Source organism: Eurytemora carolleeae, unplaced genomic scaffold (genome assembly GCF_000591075.1).
Source record: "Eurytemora carolleeae unplaced genomic scaffold, Eaff_2.0 scaffold575, whole genome shotgun sequence".
NCBI classification, from domain to species: Eukaryota; Metazoa; Arthropoda; class Copepoda; order Calanoida; family Temoridae; genus Eurytemora; species Eurytemora carolleeae.
The window spans coordinates 106,931-132,045 of NW_019396602.1; the positions used below are offsets into that span (position 1 = coordinate 106,931).

Genomic DNA, 25,115 nt, shown 5'->3' on the forward strand with positions numbered 1-25,115 from the left:
TACATTGAGAACCAGAAAACTCTGGAGTAAGAAGACGACTTTAAGCCTCAATTCGTAACTTTTAAAAGTTCAATGAATGTGAGATACAGCAATTGCGCAGCATAATCAGACCCATTTTACTTAGTAAGTGATTGAATAAGTTACTAGAAAAACTGCTTGCGTTGTAACATTAAATACCTTTAACTAGTATATAAATGTCGTCTTCCTTTTCCGGTTATCACTTGCAGGAACTGGGTTAAAAAGTGTACCTGGATATGCACCAGGTCCGGTCAGCATCAACTGGGGCTTGCTTTCTACAGAAAAACAAAACAAACATATTAATAAAACATATATTCTAAGAAGTATCAAAACAGAACACAAAAAACATTCATCCATTATTATCATTATTACTCAATCATTTAGGCAATACTAGAGGGAGGGGGGTAAATTTCCAAAAATGAAACAATTGCTTAAAAACATTTTTCTACATCTTCCATCATTTCCCATCATTTTCTAGCATCTTCCATCATCTTCCATCGTCTTCCATCGTCGTCCACCGTCTTCCATCGTCTTCCATCGTCTTCCATCGTCTTCCATCGTCTTCCATCATCTTCCATCATCTTGCATCATCTTGCATCATCTTACATCATCTTCCAGCATCTTCCAACATCTTCCAACATCTTCCATCATCTTCCAACATCTTCCAACATCTTCCATCATCTTCCAACATCTTTCATCATCTTCCATCATCTTCCATCATCTTCCAGAACTCGCCCGTCTACCTCAAAGGCGTCTATGCTGAATCTGTGACTAGTAAAGGCTTGGTTTAGGTATCATCTGGCTGTGATACAATTAGTAATATCCTTCAGCCGAAGGATACCCAAACCAAACCTAAACATGGTATCCACTAAACCTAAACACGGTATCCAACAAACCTAATCATCGTATCTAACAAACCTAAACATTGTATCCAGATCCACTAAACCTAAACATTATATCCAGTAAACCTTAACATTGAATACACCAAACCTAAACATGTGTCTAGCAAACCAAAACTTAAAAACCACCAGACCTAAACATTGTATTAAGTTAAACTAAACTGTGTATCCACCAAACCTGAACATTGTACCCACCAAACCTAAACATTGCATTCACCAAATCAAATCAAATCAAATCAAATCAAATCAAATCAAATCAAATCAAATCAAATCAAATCAAATCAAATCAAATCAAATCAAATCAAATCTAACAACGGGAGTATATTCCTCTTCCTTCTTCTCAGTTATCCGAAGATTTTCAGCATCCTCTAGACGGTCAACCTTCGTCACATACTCCCTCATCACCTACACGAGTACGATTAATTAATAAAATAAATAATAATAGTAATTGGAAAGCCAAAGGACGGAAAATAGTGTAAAAATTCCTCAAATATCGTGTGAAACAAAGGGACTGTCACAGTATTTTAAAGTAACGCAATGCCCCATTTAAAAATGGGCATTTCCGATTCACAACAGTACTATTTAAACCTCTTTCTGAGAAACGTAGTAATTTATACTAGGGTGATTCCTTCGTAGTTTGTCGTATAAATTCGCAAGTAACTTTGGAGAGAAATGGCAATTACAAAATATCAGACGAAGGATCAAAGAGTATAATTGTTTATCAACAACCACGCTATAAAATGAAACGTATTCAATCTATGGGAAATAAGAGGTTTAATATTATTCAGAACACTTAAGCTAATGAAAATTTTGAAATAAAGGGGGGGGGGGGGTAATTAAAAATATTTTATACGGTGCTAAGCCCGGGGATATGATTAAAACGGACCTGTATAAGGTAGGGCATGGCGAAGTCCATAATATTATGCTTCCAAGCTAGTTCTAGAATAACATCAGGATGCAGTAGATCATAACACTGGAACAGACAAGCTGCAAAACAATCAAAAGCTCGGTGTTCAAGGAAGTAAGCCAGTAAGTCCTCAGCAACCTACACAGAACAAGTTTAATTATATCTTTAAAATTTTCAAGTAAATAAAATAAATAAAAATATTAGAGTTTAGGTTAAAAAACTTAATTTCAAAATGTGATTAATTTTTAGTTTAAAAAAAGTTTTAAAAAATGTTCTTAACTTTTGGAGCAAGAATTCACAATTATTCAGTGTTTACAAAAAATTTACTTCTGCAAGTTTAAAAATTGATAAGGATTACCTCTGCGTTCTTCGATTCTGATGCGTACTCCATTGCGTCTTTGAAAAGGTTGTCCTTAAAACAAGATTGGTATCAAACAGTGTTATCTAAAATCTATGATTTTTTTTATTAAACTTGTAAACTCAGTCCGGGGTTGTGATATTCAACACGAATTCGGAAGAAAGCACTTCACAGTCAAAAAAACGAAAAAAGAGACATTTTTAATATCTTTATTTCTAAAATGGCAACACGGTAGACTATGAGACACTGACTTCCCTCGACTGTTTCTGTAGCTGGTTTTCATCAGATAGAAAATAAAAATAATTTTATTTTTGTAATATAAAATACCTTTTTGCAAAGCTCAACACTCTGCTTCCATCTGTTGTTGCCCTTGTATAGATAAGCAGCGATCCGTCTGAATTCTAAATAAGACGGAATTAGGATTCTCAAATTAGAAAAAAAAGTCGAAAAAGGGAATAGACTGAAAGCAAAATTTAAGAGAAATAGTGCTAACAAATAAAACTAAAAATTCTAACTATAAAAGTGACCCTAAATTGATTGAGTTAGAACAGTCTCCTTAAAAGCGTTGTGTGATAAATAAAGACTTAGATATTAATTAATGTGTTCCAAAAAACTAATTATTTACATTTGCAATTTCTCTACAAAATGATGTAGAAATGATTATAAATAAGCTAGAAAAAAAACAATACTTTCTGCCACAATCCACATACCCCAAGGGGTATGGAATAGAAGGGAGAAACACCTGACGCGGTTCGCCCTACGATATGATTATACATGCTTTGCAGACGGTAATTCATTTGAATAAGAAATATTTGTCTGATGTACAATTACCGCGTATACAATAACCTATTCTGAATATTTCTTATACAAATGAATTACCGTCTGCAAAGCATGTATAAACATATGGTAGGGCGGGCTGCGTCAGTTGTATCTCCCTTCTATTTCATACCCCTAGCATACCCCTCTTACATTGAGGGTCACTTTAAAGTGCAGTACTTAAAAATGTCGGTTCATCAAAGACACAAGAAAGATTACAAACTGTTAAAATTATGTTAGTTGTTGTAAATGAAGTAACTTACCAATGAGTTCATGTTTCTCTAGCGCCTGCGCGAGCCCAATATTATCGAAGTTATCGAAGGCATCAATACTCGTCTTCAGAGCGTTGAAATCCTCCTCGTTTATAAACAATCCGTTCAGGGCTTCATTTACAGCCTAGGCAAATACAATAGTTAATAACTGAACACAACAGAAAAAATATTTAATTGAAAAAAAATGCAAGATTATAACCCCAAAGAAGAAGATTTCAAAAGAGGGAAATTGGGGCAAAGAAAACTTCTACTTGGAAAACATTCTTTACCTTGTTATTCAAGTTCTGTACAGATCTCAGATATGGTTTCACGAGCTGGAGATGGTTGGTTTTGGTGAAATAAGAAACAGTTCTAAAAACAACAAACTATGAATATGTTGATAAAGAGAATTTAACTTATTTATTTTATTTTTATCATAGGTGAATATTTTTATAAATTTTTAACGATTTCAATTTTTTCGAATTTTGTGTTTCTAAATATTTTTTTTTGCTTGCACAACAAAAAACTAAAAGGCCTCAAATTATGACAAAAAATTGTAGTGGGGACTGTTTTAAGATGGTTGAGCATTTCTATCAAGAAGTGCCACACAGAGTCACCCTTACTTTTATTTTTAACAACAGAGACATTGAATTTTTTTTTGTTGAGGCATGCATTTGCAACAAAATAACTTGTAGAATTTGTAGAGATAAGTTTGCCAGCAACAAATCATGTTATGCGCTGTTCTTGCGCATATTTTGAATGGAAACCCCAATTGTGAATGTACCGGTTGTCTTTACATGTACAGTGTTTCTGTACACGTACTGTTTATCTCTACATTTACCTAGTGTCTGTACATGTATCGTGTGTCTGTACTGTACATGTACCATATGTCTATGTATACCTGGTGTGTTCTAGCCGAGGCGCAAGCACCAGAAGAAGATCGTTAAGAAGCATTGGTTTATAATCCAAATAGAACTGGATTGCTTTATAATACAATTCAATGTTTGCAACCTGAAATAAACACAACTGATCAAAAAACAAGTTTTCACAGTAGATTCAGTGAACTAAGAAATTCACCCAGTTCAGAACCCAAATATTCAATATGTACTGTGACCCACCTTGGTCATTATATCCTTGAAATGGCTTTCTCTCCAGGCTTCGGTTGGATGCGCCATCATCGAAAGAGCAGCGTTATCGTACTCTAAACAGAAACGAATAAGTTATTTTAATATTTCGAAAATCATGGAAGGGAAATCACTCCAATTCCAAAATTAACATATTTTGTCATGAATTCCAGAATTAAGACACTTTTTTATGATTGATAAATTGAAATTTACCTTCGTATTTATCGTAAAGGAAGACTAACTCAGCCCATAAATGCGCCTGTTCAGCTGCTCTTAATACCTAGACAAAAATTTTCAAAATTCAAAAAAAGTAAAATTTTTAGATTCTGTGGGGTTCAATGAATCATAAGTGCGATTTTTGAAATTATTGACAATTTTCCAACTAACATATTATAATTGACATTGAAAATTAAGGTATTAAATGGCGATACATTAAAAAAAAAGTTTTGAGCCAGGCGATCTCTTTAAAATTGAAGTAGAAATTTATGAATAGCGTGAAGTTACAGGTGAAAGAAGAAAAGATAATTAAACTATTCTTCTAGTTAACTATTGGCCACGCTAGAGAAAACGGTTCAACTACCTTCGCATATTCTTTAATCCCAACCTCTGAATATCATAATTTTAGTATTTTTCAGAATCATTTTTGATGATTTGAGGAAATAAAATTAAATATTGGACATCAAAAGGCAACCTTTTTCATTCTTTTTGCTAATTTTTTACCCAAAAATTAATTGATTATCCCAACGAATAAACCCCCCAAAAGCACAGATGTTTACTGAAAAATAAATAAAAATAAAAAATATTTTCAAGAAAATATTTTCCGGGGAAGAAAAATGTTTTTTTCCCCCCGGATAATATACCCCTGCATTGTTTGGTAAGTTTCTGACCTTGGGAATATTGACTCTGCTCCAGAAAAGTTCCAGATGTTCTCTGAGTTTCTCTGGTTTATATCTCGAGTAAAGGATGGACAGCTCACTGAACATACCCATGTGGGCCCTCTCCAACCCCAGGCTGGCCTCCAGGAGGCTCATCAGCTCCTCGAAATACCCTTAACAGACGGACGGATTAAAAGTTGTAAAAATAAGACTTTGACATCAAAAGAATGTTTTTTGTGTAACCTATTTGGACACTTCTTTCTACGTAGCATGTCCAATTCGCATATGTTGTCTGATCGGGCTACCTTTGTCTTGGTAAAAGGTGATAAGGTCCTCCAGCTCGTCAGCATGAACCACGATGTGGAGACCGCACATCTGCGCCAACCTGAACTCCTCGTTCTCAACACAAGCAAAACATACTTCCTTCCAGGTCCGAGTACTAAATATATTAGATACTTAAAAAATAGGGCAACCTTCAAACAAGAGAGATAACCGAACTAAGGAGAAATATAAATTACCAAAGGTAGAGGGGGGACAACTGGCATGTTCCCCCCCCCCCATTTTAAAACAAAAATCATGTATTTTCCTTTTACAATTACTACTTTCCCAAATGTGACAAAAGAATAACACCCCTTTCATATATTGAAAAGGGGGATTAAGAAATCCTAACTAATTTAACAAATGGGGGCAAGTTTCTATTCTTGAGAAGTTGCAGATTAATGAGAAACGAATATGCATAATATTTTACCTGTTTGCCTTCCTAGCGCTGTCGACTGCTCCCTGATACTCCTTCAAGTGAACCAAGGTTATCGCGAGCTTTGCAAAGTTAGAAATATTGTTGTACAACAGCTTAGCGGCCTCGTACATACCAGAGTCGAAGCATCGATCTCCGATTTTCCCAACATCCGCGTGATTCGGACTCGAGACGAACTCCTCCAGGTCCGCGAACCTTGAGGTCTTGGCGTACGCGAATATGAGTTCGCTTTCGACATATGTGTCTCGGGCCTTCTTCCTCGCCATCTGGAGGTAACGGACAAGGTCCTCCCAAGACTCTGTTTTGGAGGCCGTGGCGACAACGTCAAGATAGGCACTTGGGTCATTGGCCTAAAAAAAAAAATTGAAAAACTTTTAACGTTTTTTTTTAAAAGTAAAACTATTCTATTTAGGCCTAATGTAATTATTTTAAAAAAATCTTTTTTATTTGAAAGAACTGATTACTCGGCCTATACTTTAAATTTCTAATCCATATCATTGCTAGAAGATGTTGCAGTGCACTTTGTTTTAACTAAACTTCTTCTAGATCTAATAGTAAGTTTGAAATATCAAAGATCGCAAAGATATGGTGTAAGAGAAACAGAGAAGGATGCGAAAAATCAGTTACTTAAAGAGAAAAATGCAAATAAAGGTTCAAATTGAAATGAAGAATGACAAATAGTATACTTATTCTAAAATACATTTGATCTCACCTTAATGTAGGAATCAATTGCCTCCTTCACAAGATTCTGTTGAAGCTGAGCTTTACCAAGCTGACTCCAGACCGCGGGCTCATTGCACCTGGAACAAATTATTATATTATTTCCGAATTTAATTCTAAAATAAGCAACAGAGAAAGATTTGATTTTTAGGCGGTATTATAGAGGAAGCAATAGAACTGAGGAACAGGAACACGATATTCATTATTCATCAGTCTTATGTAAATTTGATGCTGTAGAGCTTTTGGTTAAACTAGTCGATTGAAAATCAAGTGAAATAGGTCTTTATTCATTTCACACTTGCCGTGATTCATGTTCATTAGACTTTTTAAAATCATAACTTTAACTAACAGCCGTCTTCTATTAGACAGTTCTTTTGGTCTTCCTTTAAGAACACAAGTATTGTAAAAAAAACATTTTGTAAGACGGAGGGGGGGGGGGGGGGGGGGCCCTGCCTTCATTTTTGGTTCAAATCTTCCAATTTTTTGGGTGCACGCCTAATTAATGATCGAAATTCCTAAAATAAAATAAAATTGAATTTTATAAAAAGTATATTTAAATGAATTAAAATGAAAAAGTAAATAATTTGAAAAATTACCTCAAATTTCTTAAAGATGGCGAAAGCCTCCTCGTAAAGTTCTGCTCCGATGGCGATGTTTGCAATGTCAGGGGCGTCATAGTTGTCCAGGCGGGAGATATACTCCATGACCTTGGTCTTGTCCGCCTTGATGGCGGTCAAGATAAGCAGGTTCTGCAGGTTCCTTCAACAAAATTAAATTAAATAAAAGAAAAGGTAATTTTGATAAAAAATTAAGTCTTAAAAACTGTCATCATAAATTGAATTTATACTGTATTTGTGACGTAGCATGTCCAATTCGCATATGTTGTCTGATCCAATATAAATTGCATGATTTTAATCAGTGTTTCGGATCCGGATCCGGATCCGTATCAGGAAACGTTGATATGGATCCGGGTAGCGCCAAAAATTAACCAAAACCATGGAATAGATAAATCAAAATGGTTCGTAAATGTATTATTTACATGACGAAAATTTTTCAAAATTATCTTTAATAATTTAATGTTTACATTTATATAATAGTAATGACGACATTTTTAACTTTAGGATTACTATAGTTTATAAATTATAACCTTGCATAACATTTAATAGGGAAAATCCGATTCACAGAATCAAAAGTTACCTCGGATCCGGATCCGTATCAGGATCCGGATCCGGATCCATCATCACGGATGCGGATCCGCGGATCCGGATCCGAATCAAAATGATATGGATCCGAAACACTGATTTTAATTAAGCAATTTGACTCTTTTCATTTGTAGTTTCGTAGCATAAGTGATTGGTGGAATTCTGCTACAGACACACAATGAGTACAGATGTGAAATGTCCATGCCCTCATTTATTGGAGGATCAACGACAGTTCTATATACCCCATGAATTTAAGCACTAAAAAATGAGTTTAGAACAGAAATATACAACCCTGATGTTCTCTGTCTGGTTGTTGATTGAGATATACCTGTGTTAGATATCTGCTGGCTGTGATATTATTTATAAACTACCTCCAGCCTGTAGATACCTAACACAAGTAATCAGGATCTTCTTGAATACACATCATCTTCTTCTAGATACCTAACGCAAGCAATCAGGATCTTCTTGAATACACATCATCTTCTTCTAGATACCTAACACAAGCAATCAGGATCTTCTTGAATACACATCATCTTCTTCTAGACACCTAACACAAGCAATCAGGATCAGGGATTCTTGTCATATCATCTTCTAACACAAGCAATCAGGATAAGGGATTCTTGTCTTTTCTCCTCCTCTTGTCTTCCAATCATCATCTTGTCTTCGCATTATCCTCTTAATACCTCATAATCTTCAGTATTAATCTTTTGTTTTCTGATATACTCTCATCTTCTTGCAATATTTTTTTCCACATGACTTTTTTAAATGATGCCCAAACTAGCGAGTTTTTAATTTAATAAATCCAATATTTATACTTCCTTTTTAAATCAATTTTCAAAAATAAACTTTAAACCTAAGATGATTGTTTACCTATGATCAGAGAAGACCGAGTTCTCCAAGACAATCTTCTCCAGGAGTTCTATCAGTTCGTTGGGTAGATCAGCTGCCATAAACGCTTTCACGGTCACTGAGATATCCTCGGGATCCTGACCAATCAATCAATAATCAGTCAATCAATTGATGACAATGATACAATAGGGTAATCACTCTTTTTTATTAATCATATACTTAATTTATCTTTAAAGATTTTTATATAACAAAGCATCAAAATATTAAAAAATCATTAGCTGCAAGGATTAATTGAATAAATCAATTAATCAAAAAATCGTTCGATCAAAATATCAAATCAATGGATCAAATAGTAAATCAAAGATCGGCAAATCAGATCATACTTTGCAGGGATGGCTCAAGCCTTAAGGCTCCTTAATAAGGGGTTGAGTTTCAAGTCTTACCCAAATATCAACATCATAGGTTTAAAACTCTGCTTACCTGAGTTTCTGCTAGAGCTGTCTGCACAACCTGATCAATTAAAGGACGACGGAACTGGTTCTCATCATTCAAAACCTAAAAAAGAACAAAACCATTAATTAATGAGTAATGATCTTCTTATCATATCATATCATATCATACAGCTAGGGATGCGTCCAACAGCTCCTTGACCTACAAGGGGTATGCCATCACAATCCCCTATAGGTGAAGGCTTTTCAGCCTGACAGTTTAGATCCTAACGTCGGACACACGACCAAATTTGAGCCATGTCACCGGTCTGATTCCTTTTGTCAGCTAGTTGCCAAACAGTTGTATTAAATACATATTTAAATGCTGACAGAGAGAATCTCCCTCCCGGTTAACTGAGTGTTTAAAAAGGGTATTCATGAGTTGAAACGAATAATTTTAAAATGAATTGATAAATAAGCTTAAAATAAGTTATTGAGTTATAGAGAAGTGATTCATAAAATGAACCGACAAATAGATTATATGATAAATTATAAAGTTCTATAGATAGTGGGATTCATTATCGATTTATAGATAAGGGATTCATAAAATGAATCGACAAATAGATTATATGATAAATTTAAAATTATATAGAGAGTGGGATTCATTAGATGAATCGACAAAGAAATTATATGAAGTGATTCTTAAGTTATTGTTCAAATTTAGATCCTTACTTCCTTTAAGAGGGGAGGAGGGAAAAGCATAATTGATTGTGAAATAAAAATCCCCTTCCCTCTCCCAAAAGTTATCCATCTGAAGAAATTAGGGAAAACTTACATTTAAATATACTAATATTGCTACTCAAATGTTAACATCAGAGCTGGGAACTGTTGTATTGTGGATATAGAGATCAATTCTTGATCTCAATCTTTTATTAATATGCGGATTAATTTATTTTTTATTCGATATCCAGCATGGCTATCGTACCCAGTCAGGGGTTAAAGGAAGCTTTGATCTTTGGAGGATTAACTAACATGAAGAAAAGGAAAGACTAGTTTTTGTAGATCGGCAAATATAAGTGGCCAAAGTGGATATCGAGATCAATCAATTGAGATTCAAAGTATCCATTACAATAGTTCCCAACTCTGTAAATATAAAATGTTTACCTCTGCCCATAGTTCCATATCCCTCCTCTTGACAAGATACCTAGCCTCAGACTTGAACAAACTATTCTCATTGCACACAGCGATCAGTTCTCTGTCACAGTTCCCCCGCTCATAAGCTACGCAGGCCAGGTGGGGGTCACGCTTCTCACAGTATTTACCCACAACCTGCAGATATAGATATTAGATATTTATTTTCGTATCAAATTTTTTTTCTTAATTTATGACGGTATCCTTAAAATATTTTTCTGATCAAAATTGTAAAAGCCATTCTCGTATATTTCACCGTTAAATTGCTAAATTCCGACAATTTTGTCCGTCATTTGTGCAAAATAAATGTGCAAGTCGCTTTAAAAAACCAAACAAAAAAATAAGACAACAAACATGGACATTACTATCATTCATGATTTAACAAAGATTTCGAGGTTAGCAGGGTTGATCGGACATACTTTTAACTTTAAATATCGGCCCTGTAAACAGTACTTAAGATTTAATTTTCATGCGGATCCGGATCTTGGATTCGCACTGGAAAAAAATAAATCCGGACCCATTTAAAATTTACTGAATTTTTTATGAAAGCCGAGTTTTAAAATGTTTGAATGATTTTTTTTTTCGCTTATTTTTATTGGTCATTGGATCCGGGTCCAGGAAGCAAAAATCTTGCCTTTAAGACATCTCAAATGATTTATCCTAAAGCAAAAAGCAAAAACTACATATTACTCAATAATCAATTAACACCAACTTGCAGAGTAAAATATCAAGTATTTGATAAAAAGGGGGAGAGGTCAGGTTACAACATAAATTATCAAACTTAAACCTATATTTATATATTTATAACATATGTAGGTGGATTGAGATACGTGTGTTGTGTCCAGCAATAAACTATCAAAATAAACAATAGAAAACTTATTTTAAGAAGATATAAAAATCTTACGGTGACACATTAAAGTGAAAGTAATAAAATAAAAGGTGCATACTGCATAGGTTCTCTGGGTGATTTCAACCCTAACACGATGCAACACCAAATTTTGTACAGGCTGCATTTGGTTCTAAAACTTGATATAAGGCGCAAATTTTGCATGCAGCCTCCTATTGTGGCCCTCTACTCGGATCACAAAGAAAATTTGGGATCGGAGGTCGTAGACCATGGCCCAAAATCAAGATTTTGCCGAAAAGCCAAAAACAATTGACACCTCATGTAATGCTCCGATCAACCTAAAATTTTCACAAAATGCTCATATTGAGCCACATCACTAATAAACCTATGCAGTATGAACCCCCAAAAAATAAAACTCCATGCGTGGGTCACCAGAATATATATGTATCTGTAACTACCTTGGGCACCTAGCTTTGTCTGGAAATCAAACTTTATCCCTTAAAATCAACGTAGAGCTTTCAAACCAGGCTAAGAACATTACCGTAGTCATATTTGACGTTTGTTTGTTTGTCCAATCATAAGTCGTACGTACCCTAGACCGATTTACCTTAAACTTTGATTGGGGACCACCAGCACAAAAATGTTTTGAGTTTAGTTTTTAAATTTTAAAAGAAAGTTTAATTTTTAGACAAAGCTGGGTTCACAATATTTCTCATGTAATGAATATTAACCTGTTTCTCTTCTCCACCTCCTCGACCAGCTCGTCAGTGTTGAATTGTCCCCTGACTACCAGGATCAAGTTCTTGATGATATCCTCTCCACAGTCAACGTCCAGCAGACCTCCGACCACCACGGGTAGACGACTAGGGTTCACCTTCTGTACATAGATCTCAATGTACTTCTGCAGATTGTTCCTGTACAGGTATAGAACCAGATCGTGTACAAAATCGTATCGATCGCAGACAATGATGAGCGGCAGCTGATCGGTGAGCTTTGCCTCCTTCAGGAAGTTCTTGACACGCTCAGGGGCGTAGCAGTTGGACTCGCGGCAGATCCTCTCAACCTCCTTTATCTGACCGGTCTTACACGCAGCCTCGATATACTTGAAGTGAACCTCTGGATCCTAGGACAAACATAGAATAAAAAATGCGAAAAAAGGAATTGGCGCGAATAGTTAAAAATGGCGCCAAATTATAAAAAAGGCGCGAAATATTTACCTGACTGAAGTTGACAATACTGCCGAGGAAGTAGAAGAGACCCTCGAATGACTTGAAGGACTCGAACAGATCGATGAGAGTATTAGTTGTTAGCTGCTCATGATACTTGGTTGCAACTTGGACACAAACTTGTAGGTTCTGTCTGATATTTGCCTGGAGCATGGCTTTCAAGCACTCCATGGAGTCCTCCACAGACAAGGTTCCGAAGAAGTTGACCAACCAATCTAAAAAATACTTCTTACAAAAAATTATTTTTTGTTGTAGCCCCGATGAACAGGCATGGGGTGTGTTCAGGATGCAAGAGTTGTGATCATTAATATTTTCACATGACACGCATAGATTTCATCATTAATACAGTGAGGACAGGTTTAATGCTGCTAAAGGGACTGTTGATCAATTCAGGTGAACTCTCAATTTAAGCATTATAGACTCGATTCATAAGGGTACACGTTGGCTTTGTATATCTATCTGAGCAACTGATTTAAGTTAATTCTACAAATTTCTTTCTTCCTTTGTAAGATAAAAAAATGAGGATAATCTCATTCATTTTTGCTTACGACAAAGGTTGAATGAGACATGCTCTTCTAAAAGTAAAAAATCACTTTAAATTTTGTCTCTAGTTCCAAATAAATGCCAAGAATTGAAGCGAAGCGGAACTTTTGAGCCAGAGGCTGAGCTTGAACCAAAGCTTATTGAAAAAAAGAATTGTTTAACCTGTGTTAAGAAGATGTGTATGAACCACTGCACGTTTGATATCGTACAGATCGGTGTAGTGCTCAAGTGCGCGCTGCAATAGACCCGCTTTCTCGCACAAACTGGCGATATGTGCTCGGTCGTAATGACTGAACATCTGGTTTCCCATGATAGCATCAGCAACCTTTAACAAAATCGAATAAATAAAAACATTTTAACATTTTTTTGTGCATCAAAATTTGAGATAAGTGAACTTTTAAATGCTGATTAATCAAATGGAATCAAATGGAATCGAATGGAATCGAAGGAAATCAAATGGAATGGAATGAAATGGAATCAAATCAAATCTTGCAGGGAACGAAATAATACCTGAGGAGCAGCCAGCAGATTCATCTCAAGCAATCTTGTTTGGAGTGGACCTTCTGCTGGTCTAAGGAATAGATCTTTATTAGTGACTTAGTACAGGGTTAGATTTTAGAAACTCTTAACCACCAATTCACGAAAATCATTTCCCCCACATTATTTTTTAAAAACAAATATATATCCCTGCATTTTTCAGAAGCAGCCCCTATTATAATTTGGACCAAAAAAAAAATGGTTGACACCACCACCCTAAACTCCCAATTGTTAGACATTTATGTTTATTTATAAAATAAAAATATCAGTGAAACTTGATACATTTTTAAGCAAAATTATCTGAAAACTAATTAGCTTTAAAAATAATTGTGAGCGCCCTCCTAGCATAAAAGTTAATGACAGTGCACACTATATACTGTACAGGAACTGGTTATGCACTTAAAGGGCCTATCAACAAAATTCAAAGCGACTCTCCATTGTCTTTTCACAACGGTACCCTTTAAAGGTTTAAATTATCTAGATTTCAAGAGATATTCAATATTCATCATCTTCTTTTTGTAATGTGTTTTTTCTTTTAATTCTGGCCCAGATGCTTTAGAATTAATGGACGAAACTGTCAGATTCACTTATTTCAAACTAAAGCTTTCAGGGTACCATTGTCAATCTTCAAGTTTAAAAAAACGACGCCATTACCTGTTGTTTTTAAGTGCATCAAGAAGGAAAGCAGTACACTGCTGTACTAGGTTCTGTTCCATAAATACATCAACAATCTGAGTTATTTCAGCCAAGGGTTCATCATCTTGAACCAACATTCCTAGCAAAAAACCTTTAAATTACAAAAATAATCTCAAATCATGATGTAACTCAAAATGTTTCCATCTGATATCAAATTGAAATTTAAAAATATTGTAAAAAATCAAAATAAATTATTTAAGTTAAAATGATGTAACTATCTGAAGGACCCGGCGTTGACCGTGAAAAAAATGTTTTAAAAAATGTTTAACAAAAAATGTTCGATTTTTTATAGCCTATAACACTCCACGGGCACCCATGAGTGTGCACAACAAAATTCAGCCCAATCGGTTCAGCCGTTTGGCCGCCCATACGCAACAAATATATATATGAATGTCTGGTTTTTATATAGATACTTAGTTTGCTTCATTTATTGACTTCGGAAAGTTCATAAAGATAAAATGCCAAGAATGATTTTTGATGATTAGGGGACATGGGACCGCAAAAATACTTTCATCCAACTATTTATCTATTTTCCCGAATTTCAGCGGATAAACCCACTCCCCTTCCTAACAAAACCCTACATTTAACTTACCACCTGAAATAAAAATTATTTTTCAAAAAGGGTAGGAGTAAAATGAGAACATTTCCAAACTGACAAAAAAGAGGCCATTTCTCCTTTCAAAATTTATCTAAATCGTTTCTACAAGGACAGAATTTTGAATCGGGTTCCAAAAGCGTAGTAAACAAAATTTTCGAGAGGGTTCATTTTTCTCTCGGTGATTTTTTTACACATTTTTTTTTTAAAGTTCCAGAAGTTATATTTCCCTGAAAATGTAGTTTACCTGCGAATTGAGCCCCGGAATCCGGGTTGACCCTCATCACGTTCCTGAGAAGGAACACGTAGTCCGGGGTGTATCCAACCTGGAACACAACATAGATAGTAATTCATAACCATAACAACTACTTTTTAACGTTTAGTGTCATATATCAGAATTGTTCAAACCCCCCTCGTTCATCAAATCCAAACTTAGATAAAATCTGAGGAAAACGAGGTTTTTACCCTTATTGGAAATCTCCAATATTTACTTAAAAATGTAGAAACTAATAACTATCTCCACTAGTTTTCTAAAATCTATATGATTGACACTTAACGTCATATACCTTACATATTTTGAACTAAGAAAATATATGAAGATTTCGAATGAAAGTGAATATTTCAGATAACAGCAAAGAGATAATTTTCGATGCTCGATGAAAAAGTAAAAAATTTAAGAAATTTATCCCCCATTACTTTTACTTCTTGCGAAAAAAAACTTGCTTAACCTCCCTAAAACTTGCCCAATAAATAATAAAAAAACATAAAAATCACCAATATCCGAGAAAAAAAAGTTTCTTGAAGGGGTTGAGAAACAGAGATAAAAAATAGACCCGTGTGTACTTAATATTTCTATTCTATGCAACCCAGCAGTCTGTTGTTCTCCCAGGTTTCTGATTTCACGAGTAATTATATCAGATTACAAAACCCTTGTTTAATTATCCCATACAATCTCAGGCAATTAGTACGCTAATCAAATAAGCTGAAGCTGCTACACATTTTATTTTTTCTCTCTTATATTTACAAAAATGTATTTCTTTTCCATCCAAAAATCGTTACTTCTAACTAAAATTCATTTTTAGAACGTATGGATGGATCTTTTAAAATTAGAGAAAAATAAAAAAAGAGGATTTACAAAAATTGTTCAAAAAACTTTGGAATGAGTAAAAGTAATTCTTTCCTATGTCATCATTTACTGGAATATTCTTTTAAACAATTTATTTTCAATTTTAGTTTTTTGTAAAACATAATTTAGTAGTATTGTATGATTTAACAGTATTTGATTTACAACTATTTTTTGTGACACATTCTCAATCTTTTAAGAAAATAAAGTTAAGAATTCACAACTGTACTGAATCAGTGCAACCATTGTCAGTAAACCAACCTTTTTGGCGTAGAGTACAATCTTCTGAAATTGTCCGGTCTCAGCAAAGCATTGAATAACCTTGTTTGGTACATTGGCCCGCAGATACACTAGAAATAAATTGTATAAAAGGGACTACTGTTGCAATTTCAAGTAAACCTCCATACAAGAATGGCAATGCCCTTGAAACCCTAATCTGATCGATAACGTTCAAGTGTTTATGTCTGTGAATTTCTCTATTGTTTCTTATATGCAAGAAATGCGCAAGTAACTACTGCACAGAAATCACGAATGCAAATAAAACCATGCATGCATGCACACAACTTATCCGAGAAAGCTTTTAAGGACACCGTTGTAAATCTTTGCATGTAAATTATGTCTAATTATGTCTACAGTCCCTTAAACTTCGACTGTAAAGTCTATTACGGGGGATATGCTGGGAAATCAAAGGTACCATTCAATGAACATCGAGAAGTGATTTTACTAGGTATGGCTTTAAACTTCTTAGCTAATGTATTATCTGCAACACTAGAGAAGAAGTTAAACTATCTGTACGTAGTTTTTACTACTTCGCTGTGTAGATTAAACCACCTAGATCCAAGAAACAGAAAACAAATTTCTTTAGTGACCAAATTTTATACCAATAAGTTTTTCTACTTTTCTGGAAAGGTATGACTTAATTAAAATCATTTTTTAAAATTGCAATAAAATGAACCTGAAAGAACTTTGAACCAACAATTGTTTCTTTGAAGACTTTAAATAAATTTTGAAAAAAGAGTACTTTTTTAAAATGACTTTAAAAGTTGTGATACTTCAGTATTGACCTGAGAGAGCAAGGGTGGGGTCTGCAGCCTTCACCATGTCGCCTAGTTCCTCTGAGCACTCCATCTTGTCCTCCTAAACAGATATTTTTATGTTCATTTTCTTAATTATCCACAAACAGCATTAAAAGGTTAGAACATGTGTATCGTTAACCTTTAAACGGTAAATCTCAAGATTCTAAACAAGTTCTCACGTCAGGATGATAGTCTTTAATTTGATTTGATAAGAAAATTTATTTATTTTCATACCAACTTTTAAAATGCCCATTAAGTCATTCTTTAAGAACTTTTATGAAAAATAGCAAAATAAACTATTTTAATGGACTCAATCAAATTTACTCTATTTATCTTTGTATTTTTGAACACTTTCAGAGAGTAAAATATTCAAAAGTTTTATCCCATTGTTTCAAACAAAGTTTCTGGTTTCATAATATTCTGAAAATAAATGATCAGATAAGTTAGGTATCTTGAATCAAACACGTAACTCTTTCAATTTACTCATTTAAAATTGTGTTTACAGTCCCTTTAAAAAAACAAAGATCGAACCTTCAACCATTTCTCTAGTAGTTGCTTCCTGCCCTGAGCTAGGACGGGTCTACACAGCTCCAGGCTCTCGTATTTATTGAGCTGACCCTGATCAAGCAGAATACCAAAATACTGGAGCAGGGGAGAGGTCTGTCCAGGCTGGGTTGGCACCTTAACAATTAATTAATTAATCAATAATCAATCATCACAGATTCACACTAAGTCCATCAATTATATTAATCTGTTAATAAGTCAGAAAAACAATTAGTCGATTAATGAGCCAATTAGTGAATTGATGAGTCAATGGAGTCAAGTCAATAATTGAGCCAAGGGATGATCAATAAAACAATCTATGAATGAGCCAATTGATACGGTAATTGTTCAAAATGAGTCAATTTACCCGTCAATTACGACGATCGATTAATGAATCAATCATTTATTCAGTTAAAGAATCTATCTACGAATCAATCACTTAGTCAAATTAAGTGTCACTCAATGCGTCAACTAATGAGTCGATTAATCAATTATCATCATTTTTTATAATTTCTGTGAACCTTGAATCAACTATTATTAACGTCTAGCAACCTTACAGCTGGACTTCAGGTAAAAAACATTACCTGTTGAAACTTAGCTATAGTCTGAGGTGTACGCAGAATCCCCTTGGGGGCGTTGGCGGCGACCTTAGCTGCTTCACTGTACGCTCCGCGTCCGAACAGGTCATTGAACTTGGCAACAAACAGCTGGTCAGCTCCTCCCAGATTATTACGCACAGCTGGAAATAAAAAGTTTCAGGTTACGCAGAAAAAAGGTCTTAAAATTTTAAAACCTGACCCCTTGAGGTCAATTTAAAAGATATGTGCGCATTTAAGAAGGTAAAGGACACAACAACATTAAATAAGTTATTAATATTGTATTTACCCATTCTAAGAGCAAGATCCGCGTTGTTTGGAATAGTATTGGTCTGCTGAATATAGGGGACTACAGTCTCCTCATCCATGCTCACGGATAATACCTAGGAACAGGTTACTATTAAAATTGTTAAAATTGTTTTCGAATTTCTAATAAATCACCAAAAGTTCAGGTTACATTTAAAAATAAGTTTCAAAAGATAAAAATAAAATTGTAGTAAGTGTAATTTCTACAAAAAAAAAAAATCCACCCGCCCTTGAAGTAAACGCCAAAGGTGATGCTTTTTAAAATTTGTCAAGGAACTGATAAGGGGGGGGGGGGTTACTCCAGTAGGTGTCGACTGTGGAATAAAGGGGGGGGAGCTATTACCTGTCCCTTCCTGTTGACTCCGATAATACCATTGCTGGGTTCATGCAGAGCTGTCACAAATATAGTGTCCGCACTAAACAAAATCAATGAAAGGAACTGACAAAATAATTCAGAACAGAAAAGTGATTCACATTTAAAATTCGGTGATGGTGATGGACCAAACCTCTGTAGAGTAAAAATAAGTAGATGTTAGTTCCACATTTATTGAAAATATATTTCGGTCTGGGTTTACCCTCTTCAGTCGTCAGTCCATCGAAATTGATATGAAAAGGAAAAAGATAATTTGCAAATATTTACTTTTTTTATTCACATTAGTCCAACATGAACATTTTCTAATTAAGAAGTGAACATGGCTTGTCCACCAAGACAAGTCGAGTCGTTTAATCCCAGGATTTTTAACAAAAATGTCTAAGTCATGGTTGGTCAAATCCTTGATCTTACTTAAGGTACCTGATTCTGTTAGTGTAAATACAGGCTCCGCTCTCAATGTCGAATAAATGAACATATCCGTACTTTGTGATAAGATACGCGATAGCGTTCTTCTTGGACACCTAGATAACAATAAGAATAAGTAAGACCAAGACAAAGCACAAGAATAAGTAAGACCAAGACAAAGCATAAGAATAAGTAAGACCAAGACAAAGCATAAGAATAAGTAAGACCAAGACAAAGCATAAGAATAAGTAAGACCAAGACAAAGCATAAGAATAAGTAAGACCAAGACAAAGCATAAGAATAAGTAAGACCAAGACAAAGCAGAAGAATAAGTAAGACCAAGACAAAGCATAAGAATAAGTAAGACCAAGACCAAGCAGAAGAATAAGACCAAAAAAGATCGGAAGAGATCCTGAAATGAAAAAAAGGAGAAACTGATAAAAGAAGATTAAGACAAGTTCAATTACCATAAGAAAAGAATTGATAAGAAAAGATTGAGTAACACAAAATGTGATAAGACCAAATACCACGCACACCAATTTGACGAGAAAACACCAAGAGAAAAGATGGGACCATATAAATACCACACACACCAATTTGACGAGAAAACACTAAGAGAATAGATGGGACCATATAAATACCACACACACCAATTTGACGAGAAAACACTAAGAGAATAGATGGGACCATATAAATACCACACACACCAATTTGACGAGAAAACACTAAGAGAATAGATGGGACCATATAAATACCACGCACACCAATTTGACGAGAAAACACTAAGAGAATAGATGGGACCATATAAATACCACACACACCAATTTGACGAGAAAACCCTAAGAGAATAGATGGGACCATATAAATACCACATACACCAATTTGACGAGAAAACACTAAGAGAATAGATGGGACCATATAACTACCACATACACCAATTTGACGAGAAAACACTAAGAGATTAGATGGGACCCTATAAATACCACACACACCAATTTGACGAGAAAACAATAAGAGAATAGATGGGACCATATAAATACCACAAGATTTGACATGACAAGGTCAACATATCGTTAGAATGGGTGAGATAAAACTAATTGTAAACCACAAGTATGACCGAGACAAGATTGTAAATACAAAATGAAAAGATGGATAAAATATGAAAATTGATAATAAGTAACGCCAAACACTAAAATTGATAAGATAAAAAACATAAATACTAAAATTAATCAAATAATTAACTTTACATGTTAAAATTGATCAAAAATAAACGCCAAACACTGAAACTGGTCAGATAATAAACATAAAAACTAAAATTGATCAAAGAACAAAAATTACAGGACAAAATGTAATACCACAACAGTGCTTAGAAGGGCGAAAGTAATTGATCCATTTACAAAATGGATCCAAATTATGATGAAGATCTAAAACCTGCATTGCAACTGGAAAATCGTTCTGAGCTTCTGGAGGAAAGAATACATCAACTGCTTTCTTCTGGAAGGGCGTATTCCCAGTAGGCGGAGTTCCAACCTAGAAACCGTTATTTAAAAAAAAAACAATTCTGATTGAATATGTTTTATGTAAAAAAAATCTAAAAACATTTTGCAGATTATCTGAATTGGTTTATTTTCTTATAAACATTCATGAGTAAATCAATGATTTGACCTAACCTGAGAATTTCATCTCTTATTTTAACAAATCATTTTTAGAAAACATTTTCTTTCTCACCTCAATGATATGGAGTTTGCCCCCAGCAGCGCCACGAACAGCAAATATGAACAAATTCGAATCCTGAACAGGAATATATATCAATAGATAAAGTTGTAATCTTTTTTTTTTGTTTATTCGGGAATAACTTTGAGTACCCTCGGCAACGCAACTATGAAAAAGTTTAGTTTTTGATCCTACAGACAGTGAAAAAATATCTATTATTCAGAGTCGAATTATTAGTATAAGTAGTTACTTTTGGAAGAAATCTATGGATTAACATATTTACGAACAAATAAATACAAATTCCTTAGGATGTAGATAAAAGGATTAAATAAGTTCAGTTGGAAGGGGGTGGAGAAGGGGGAAAGGAAGTAATGTTGGTTCCTGACGTGATCGAATGAAGTATTTATTTAGGAGAATGATGGATGGCGTACACTTGAAAGAAAAAGGTGTGACTAAAAGCGGGTAGAGCAAAAAAAAGTTACAAACTGATATCGAGAGCGATAGGACTATGACGATGCTAGGAGAAGGAACGTTCTAGATGAATGATCATGAGGAAGGCGTATGAAAGTACATGAAACAGGGCGGATGAAGGCTAATGAGGGTGGGCGGATGAAGGCTAATGAGGGTGAGCGGATGAAAGCTCATAATCATGAGGAATCTGAAGTATAAAAACACAAACCTGTTGGTTTCCCTCCATTCTAAACTGAACAAATGCTGCTGCATGTCCTTCAATAGGTTGGGATACTTTCCGTTCAACACTGAACAATAATTCTTCTTATAACAGTGGCCTAGTGGTCATTCATATGGTTATAGTTTAAATCTAATGACACCACTCAAACGTTAAATGTGTCTTTCTTTTACGATGCGTTCTATGCAGATAATTTAAATTAGAACACACTACCTCAGAGGTAAGCATTTGAGGAATATGGGGGGAAAAGGGTGTATGGTTGCTAAATGTTTGCGGGAAAAATTATATAAGCAAAAAAAGGTGTTAAAATCGATGCCGTTTACCAAATAAACACTTATTCAAAATTCAAATGTTCATAATCGCTAGCGGGAAACATAGTTCAAATTGGGGGGAGGGAAGGAGGTAGAAAGTGTTAACCCATGCTTTACCTGTACAGTTGCATAGCTCCCACAACCCTATTCTGCTGGGCAGATATACCAATGAGTAGAAGCCAGTTAGCTGCGGCGTCACAACGGTAATTGATTATCTAAATAGTTTACAGATAATTAGAGTTTAATTGATTATCTAAACAGTTTACAGATAATTAGAGTTTAATTGATTATCTAAACAGTTTACAGATAATTAGAGTTTAATTGATTATCTAAATAGTTTACAGATAATTAGAAAATAATTGATTATCTAAACAGTTTACAGATAATTAGAGTTTAATTGATTATCTAAACAGTTTACAGATAATTAGAGTTTAATTGATTATCTAAATAGTTTCAGATAATTAGAGTTTAATTGATTATCTAAACAGTCTCAGATAATTAGAGTTTAATTTATTATCTAAACAGTTTACAGATAATTAAAGTTTAATTGATTATCTAAATAGTTTACAGATAATTAGAGTTTAATTGATTATCTAAATAGTTTCAGATAATTAGAGTTTAATTGATTATCTAAACAGTTTACAGATAATTAAGAGTTTAATTGATTATCTCAATAGTTTACAGATAATTAGAAAATAATTGATTATCTAAATAACGTGGCAACATAAAAAAAAAACTAAAAAAAAACATCGTTTTAGTGAATTATGCTCATCCCTTCTTTGTATAATTATGCAAGTCAATATTTAAGAACATCTTCGTTTTAGCCCCGAAAAATGCTTGAATGTTGTCATTTAAATAGAAATGTAGCTCTATATAGCAGAGGCCCAATTGAAATTACGTTATTTAAAATATTTTTACCTGACACCCTGATAGACTACTATGTCTCTCAAACATTTTGACAGGTTGTGCGTCCCCATCCATTGACCAGTGGTAAACAACAGTCTCAGTCACCAGAGCTAAAAACATTCATTATAAAGTTCAACAAATTATTTATTTAAAATAAGTTCCATTTTTTTTAAATCGTAGATTCAAGTAAAAAAATAAAAACATTATTTACCGATCATCTTTTCGCTAATCCACTTCCAGAATATCACATCATCCTTCAACCATAGTTTTCAACCATTAGTTCTACTTAGAGTTGTTAAGTCCCCTTGGGGTCTCTTGAGACCGTAAATTCAGACTAAAAAAAACCAGTTGGTTTGAAAACTATTCCTGCATACTGAAGGACTTGATTTTAGTTTTCATCTCAATATTAAATATCTGCAGAGTCTTCTGAGCTGAAACAGAACTAAATGAATAAAACTGATAAAAAAATACAATTCATAAAAATACATAATTCCTTATATGTGAGAAATCTCGATTTTTGACTGGCAGTAAGTTAATATTATTAACAAGATTGCTGGGGTCGTTCCTGGCCCCAGGCAATCAGCACCGCCCCTTTCGAAAAACAACTTGCTACTCAATAGTCGATATTAAAATTCGAGAACTTGGATGCCCGAAAAATCCAAGATTTATGCGAGATTTTATTTTAAGAGAAAAAATATAACTTTAAAAAATTGGCCCATTTCAATACAAAGTTTACAAAAAAATCGATGGTTTAAAAATTGGCCAGTTTCATGACAAAGTTTACAAAAAAAAACCGGTGGTTTAAAAATTGGCCCGTTTCATGACAAAGTTTACAAAAAAAACCGGTGGTTTAAAAATTGGCCCGTTTCATGACAAAGTTTACAAAAAAAACCGGTGGTTTAAAAATTGGCCAGTTTCATGACAAAGTTTACAAAAAAAACCGGTGGTTTAAAAATTTGCCCGTTTTATGACAAAGTTTACAAAAAAAACGGTGGTTTAAAAATTTGCCCGTTTTATGACAAAGTTTACAAAAAAACCGGTGGTTAATAAATTGGCCAGTTTCATGAGAAAGTTTACAAAAAAACCGGTGGTTTAAAAATTGGCCCGTTTTATGACAAAGTTTACAAAAACCGGTGGTTTAAATAGTTGCTAAAAAAGTAAATATTTGTGAAAACGTCTGAAATTTGCATTATGTTGGTGTTAATAAAATGATTCACCTAGATGGACCACTGTTCTAAAAATACTATGAACTTGGAAAGAATGATTTAAAGCACTAAAAATAACAATAAATTCCAATTTTATTGTTAAAATATGAACGGAAAGTAAAATCATAATTAATCTGAACTCTATTCATTTTGTCAAACATATCATAAATGATGTTTTTCTTTTTAAGGTGCATTGACAGAAAATTTTTAAAGTTTTCTAAGTTATTTAATAAAAATATTGTTGATTTCAAAATGCATGAAGAAATAGAATAGCATTAACGACTCAAGATTCAGTTTGAAAATTTTGCTGCTGATGATGTTGTTCTTGTTGATGATGTTGTTCTTGTAAATGATGTTGTTCTTGTTGATGAGGTTGATGTTGTTCTTGGCATGGTTGATGATGCTGTCGTTGTTAATGTACTGCCAAAATCTGAATATCTACTGGCTGTGATTTGCTGAAGAATAATCTAAAGCCTGTGGATATCCAGACCCGAGCATACACGGTCTTCTTTAATCCTCTTCTTTGTCCTTCTGGATTTTTAGAGATACATTGCAGAAGATACAATTCGTAATAAAGTGGAAAAAAAGAAAACCTGGAATAGGAATTGGATCCTCTGCAATCTGAACCAAAGAGAATGAGGAAGAATCAAAACAAATATCCAGTTCTTAAAGCGAATATTTTGCATGCTTATTTTTAGCATGTCTCTTCAGATTACTTAACAACAAGTAAGCTGAAAAGACATTTTGCAACTATGGAAAGTATCCTAAAGATTCATGTTGAAAGTAAAAACGAAGGAGTGAAATATTCTTGCCTTAAATGTGATTATGCTACAACTACGACAAGTAATCTGAAAAGACATGTTGCAACTATGGAAAGTAACCTAGAAAGATTCATGTTGAAAGTAAAAAAGAAGAAGTGAAATATCCTGGCCCTAAATGTGATTATGCTAAAACTACAAGTAATCTGAAAAGACATGTTGAAAATAAGCATGAAGGAATATCATTATCACATTTAGGCCAAGGATATCTCACTC

At 34.1% G+C, this 25,115-nt stretch overlaps 1 protein-coding gene across 1 annotated transcript in view; it reads right to left on the reverse strand.

The window, feature by feature from the left end:
• The window catches only part of LOC111706148 (clathrin heavy chain 1), a 30,306-nt gene that overhangs the window by 640 nt on the left and 4,551 nt on the right, over positions 1–25,115 (reverse strand). The window contains exons 4-41 of the mRNA XM_023478932.1: positions 23,243–23,307; positions 23,088–23,130; positions 22,889–22,986; positions 22,088–22,185; positions 21,651–21,729; positions 20,987–21,049; positions 20,690–20,788; positions 19,274–19,374; positions 18,824–18,896; positions 18,464–18,557; positions 18,163–18,317; positions 17,567–17,716; positions 17,024–17,096; positions 16,221–16,309; positions 15,084–15,162; positions 14,200–14,320; positions 13,519–13,579; positions 13,171–13,333; positions 12,457–12,680; positions 11,967–12,362; positions 10,366–10,530; positions 9,254–9,328; positions 8,795–8,910; positions 7,249–7,481; positions 6,715–6,809; positions 5,997–6,352; positions 5,554–5,687; positions 5,261–5,421; positions 4,587–4,653; positions 4,368–4,450; positions 4,151–4,260; positions 3,540–3,621; positions 3,262–3,394; positions 2,510–2,583; positions 2,183–2,236; positions 1,804–1,962; positions 1,228–1,322; positions 249–298 (exon numbers count right to left, since the gene is read on the reverse strand). Of these exons, the coding sequence (XP_023334700.1) occupies positions 249–298; positions 1,228–1,322; positions 1,804–1,962; positions 2,183–2,236; positions 2,510–2,583; positions 3,262–3,394; positions 3,540–3,621; positions 4,151–4,260; positions 4,368–4,450; positions 4,587–4,653; positions 5,261–5,421; positions 5,554–5,687; positions 5,997–6,352; positions 6,715–6,809; positions 7,249–7,481; positions 8,795–8,910; positions 9,254–9,328; positions 10,366–10,530; positions 11,967–12,362; positions 12,457–12,680; positions 13,171–13,333; positions 13,519–13,579; positions 14,200–14,320; positions 15,084–15,162; positions 16,221–16,309; positions 17,024–17,096; positions 17,567–17,716; positions 18,163–18,317; positions 18,464–18,557; positions 18,824–18,896; positions 19,274–19,374; positions 20,690–20,788; positions 20,987–21,049; positions 21,651–21,729; positions 22,088–22,185; positions 22,889–22,986; positions 23,088–23,130; positions 23,243–23,307 (4,566 nt within the window). The remainder of the gene's footprint in view (positions 1–248; positions 299–1,227; positions 1,323–1,803; positions 1,963–2,182; positions 2,237–2,509; positions 2,584–3,261; positions 3,395–3,539; positions 3,622–4,150; positions 4,261–4,367; positions 4,451–4,586; positions 4,654–5,260; positions 5,422–5,553; positions 5,688–5,996; positions 6,353–6,714; positions 6,810–7,248; positions 7,482–8,794; positions 8,911–9,253; positions 9,329–10,365; positions 10,531–11,966; positions 12,363–12,456; positions 12,681–13,170; positions 13,334–13,518; positions 13,580–14,199; positions 14,321–15,083; positions 15,163–16,220; positions 16,310–17,023; positions 17,097–17,566; positions 17,717–18,162; positions 18,318–18,463; positions 18,558–18,823; positions 18,897–19,273; positions 19,375–20,689; positions 20,789–20,986; positions 21,050–21,650; positions 21,730–22,087; positions 22,186–22,888; positions 22,987–23,087; positions 23,131–23,242; positions 23,308–25,115) is intronic.